This window comes from Triticum urartu, chromosome 2 (assembly GCF_003073215.2).
Source record: "Triticum urartu cultivar G1812 chromosome 2, Tu2.1, whole genome shotgun sequence".
In the NCBI taxonomy this organism is placed as follows: domain Eukaryota; kingdom Viridiplantae; phylum Streptophyta; class Magnoliopsida; order Poales; family Poaceae; genus Triticum; species Triticum urartu.
The window spans coordinates 742,982,219-742,986,324 of NC_053023.1; the positions used below are offsets into that span (position 1 = coordinate 742,982,219).

At 52.9% G+C, this 4,106-nt stretch overlaps 1 protein-coding gene across 1 annotated transcript; it reads right to left on the reverse strand.

Moving 5' to 3' along the window:
* Window positions 1-850: 850 nt before the first annotated feature.
* Window positions 851-2,365, reverse strand: LOC125540408. Its single transcript, XM_048704020.1, has one exon. It carries the CDS (start codon window positions 2,247-2,249, stop codon window positions 1,368-1,370), a length of 882 nt encoding a protein of 293 aa, XP_048559977.1. The 5' UTR covers window positions 2,250-2,365; the 3' UTR covers window positions 851-1,367.
* Window positions 2,366-4,106: the final 1,741 nt, after the last annotated feature.

The following is a 4,106-nucleotide window of genomic DNA, read 5'->3' on the forward strand; positions in this document are numbered from 1 at the left end:
TGAGCGGGACATGGGGATCCACCCTGACAACCCGAAGAAGAAGAAGCTAGGGACGATTTGTTTTTTTCTTGTCTGGATCCAACGGCCGCACGGCTCACGTCCAACGGCTTGGGCTCGACCGACCCAAACTTTCGGCCGGCGCGCCGGCGTCTATAAGCGCCCAATTTTTTTTAATGAGTTTTTCCTATCATGTCACATGTACAAGTCCAAATGTGTTATCTATGTATCTTTATTTTTGCAAAAAAAAACTTCTGATCACTACCATTTGTGCAAGTGTAGAACAAATCAACACGTTTAGAGCAGCAAGCAAAGAAGTGGTATGGTGTGGTTGTGCGTAAAAACTAGACCACGTCGTTCAGACCAGCTGGCCTTGCTTCCCCCCCCCCCCCCCCCCCCCCCCTCTACCATTTGTGTAATCCCAGCGGAGACAAAAAGGGTCGGGATAGACCGGGATTATGTAAGACAGGGTGCTAATTTTAAGGATTTGGAGTTTAGGGTTCATTTTAGACTTCAACTACTAAGTCAAGGTTTTTTTCAGACTTTTGCCTTATAAAAATATCCGAGAGACGGACGGGATACTGGCCGGTCAGTGTACGTGCGAATGGCGGAATTTTCGCCACCTTTCTAGAACGGGGAATAACAACATCACGTCCTGGAGCTTCAAAAAAAAAACATCACGTACTACGTCGCCGTCTGCTATCGCTCAACGTCACACGGCAGCAGTAGTACCAACACATCAGCCTCGGCGTGGAAACCAACGCTCATTTTCCACGTTGCCTGCCCCCAACTCGCAGCTCTTCTTGTGGTGCTAAGGAAAATATCAGAAGAAAAGAGAAGACAGTACACAGAATTTTTGGCACGGTGAAATTCATGTTTCTTCATCTGCATATACCACTTCGATATACCAGAAACAACTACCAATATCGCCCATAATCCACTGGGCTCTCTCTCTCTCACTCACTATCTCTCTCTCACTAAACAAAGGAAAAGAAAAAGAAAAAAAACAGAGAAGGATTCCAGAGGGAGGGAGGGATGGATCTGCGGACTCGTCCAACAGCCCGGACGGACACGCGCACCACACCAGCTGTCACACAGCACTAGCAGCACAGCACAGCCCAACCACCCCAGCAAAACACGGAACATAAACAGAAAGAAATCTTCCAGCCGGAACGTGTCCAGCCGGGCACCGCGCAGGCGGGCAGGCAGCCTCCTCTCTACTCTTCTCTTCTCTTCTCTGGAGTCGTCGCCTTCGCTTGTCCTCTGCTCCTCCTCCCCCAGTGCACAAACCCCGCACGCAACCATGGCCCAATTCCCCTTTTGCTTTTCTACACCTTCTTCTACTAATTAACGGACGGACGGGCGGGCGGCTAGTAGCAGAGCGGCGTCAGGCCTGGATGGAGGAAGGACGGCAGATGGCGGCCGGCGGTGGGCTGAAACGGCGGCGGCGGCGACGGGGTCGGCGACGGCGTCTGGGACGGGGATCTCCTGGCAGTGGACGGGCGCTCGATTGGGCCAACCGGGGAGCGGAACCCCACGGTGACCGCGTCGCGCACGCACCAGTGGAACGCCGGCTCGCGCAGGCCCAGCGCGGCGGCCGCCTCGCAGTCGGGGCAGGGCGTCGAGGGGCGCGCCGGCCACAGCGCCGCCGGCGGGTCGTCGAGGAGCGGCGGGAGGAGGTACGGATCCGGCGCCGCCGTGCTCATCATGTACCACTCGTGCTGCCGCTGGAGCTCCCGCAGCTGCGCCTCGTAGTCCCACCCGCCGAACGCGGCCACCGGGGACGCGGCGCCCGCCAGGGACGCCAGATCCGTCGACGGGAGGCGCTTGAGGATGGTCCGCTCCGAGGCCATCGTGGGCGCCATCAGCAGCGGCTGCTGAGGCCCCGCCCCCGCGCCCGCGCCCTTCCTGTCGCGCCTGGAGCGGCCCCCGCGGCGGTCGCGGCGGGAGCGGCGGAGCCCGGCGAGGACGTAGCAGCCGGCGCCCTCGCGGGCCACGGCGGCGGCGAGGTCGGCGCCCTCGTCGAGCGGCACGCGGCGCTGGCGCCGCGGCCGGGCCAGGGACGCCGAGATCTGCTGCGGGGCGACGCCGACGCGGTCCGCCACGACCGCCTGCAGCTTCCGCACGCCCAGCGACGGCTGCACGGTGACCGTGCCCAGGTCCACGCTCCGCTCGCCGTCCACGAACACCACCTGCAGCACCGCGCCGCCCGCGCCTCCCGGCGGCGGCGAGGTCGACTCCATCTCGCCCATCGCTCCGAGCCTCTGACGACTGGACTAGACTAGCAGCGGGTGGGCATCGGCGGTGGCGTGGGTCGGAAGTCTGTGGGGAAGGGGAAGGGGAATTGGAATTGGGACGGGGAGGAGGGGGGAGCGGGGGGTTATATACAGGGATTGAAGGCGGTTGGGTTGGGCTGGGCCAATGGTAATGGCGGTGGGGCCGGAGGGGGGGAAGTGGTCTCTGTCTTTCCTTGCGAGCCAAGGCAAGGCAAGAGGGCGCGGCACGGGATCCAGGGAAGGAATGGGAAGGTGCTGGTGCGCGGGCCCCGGCGGGCCGCGTGGGCCACCGACTGACTGACCGGGGTCGCAGGGCGCCACGTCGGAGGGCGAAACGTGCGAGGGGGTGCGCGGCCAGGCTCGCGCCAGCGGGGCGCGGCGGCACGCGCGGCGCCAGCGGGGCACGTGTTCGCGCGGTGGTGGGGCAGTGATGGGTGGATGGATGGATGGACTGGTCACTGCCGTGGCGTGCTGAGGCGTTTCACGTGACGCGGCCATGGCTTTCGCGTGACAAACGCGTCGCCTCGCAGGCCGCTGCGCCTGCATCGCCGCTCCCTGATTACGATTTTTTTTCCTCCTGAGAAACATAATCGAATTATTTTAGGAAACACTAAATATAAGTGCAACATCGACACAAAACGTATTAATTCATATGCAGACCCACAAGGCATTTCTGGACCCCGATAATGCCTGATCGTTCGGCCTAGGTCGATGCCTCGTTCACTGCCATAATTTACAATTTGGACGGCGAGTGGAGCTACAGAAGGTGAAAAGAATACTGGAAATGGACTTTTGGTGCCCTGACTAAATTATACCCATAACAAATAAAAATTGCCATGATTTTTCACAACAAGTGAAATTTCCAAAAAAATTGACGGTCGAGTAGAACAAAATATTTACAATTTTGCATGATGTTGTATTTTTATAATGCCAAGTTTACAACATTTTTATTTCTAAAACAAAAGTTATAAGAAATATCTCTAATAAAGAACGCATGGCAATTTAAATTTGCCATGGTGAAAATTTATTTCAAGAAATAGCCATGGAAAAATGAACATTACAAACAGAAACTAAGAACAAAAAATTGCCATCGCACGATGCATGTTAAGAAATTTTCCATCTTATTTGAATTAAAATTGCCATCTTATGTACAAGCAAAATTGCCTTGTACGTGACATAACACAAATTATAAAACAAAAAATGACATGCCAGATGAATACTAAAATTTGCCATGGTATTTTAATTTAAATTGACATCTTTTTTGTGTAAGAAAATTGACATGCATGTCAAATAACATTGAAAAAGGCCAAAAAGTGCCATGACAAAATGCATATTCAAGTTGTAGTTGACAAATGTGTAAAATTGCCATTTTGTATAAACTACATTTCCCCCGATCCATGGCTAAAAAAACAAGAATTTTCCATGTAAAAAATGAACGGATTGCCATGGGTAATAAAAGTTGCCTAAAAACAAGAATTTTCCATGTAAAGAAATGAACGGATTGCCATGGGTAATAGAAGTTGTCTAAAAAACAAGAACTTTCCATGTAAAGAAATGAACGGATAGCCATGGGTAATAAAAGTTGTCTAAAAACAAGAATTTTCCATGTGAAAAAAATGAACAAATTGCCATGGGTAATAAAAGTTGCTTAAAAAACAAGAATTTTCCATGTAAAGAAATGAACGGATTGCCATGGGTAATAAAAGTTGTCTAAAAAACAAGAACTTTCCATGTAAAGAAATGAACGGATAGCCATAGGTAATAAAAGTTGTCTAAAAAAGGAATTTTCCATGTGAAAAAATGAACGGATTGCCATGGGTAATAAAAGTTGTC

Excerpts from the sequence above, each read along its gene's own strand:
- LOC125540408 (XM_048704020.1), bottom strand. The coding sequence starts at position 2,249 with ATGGGCGAGATGGAGTCGACCTCGCCGCCGCCGGGAGGCGCGGGCGGC.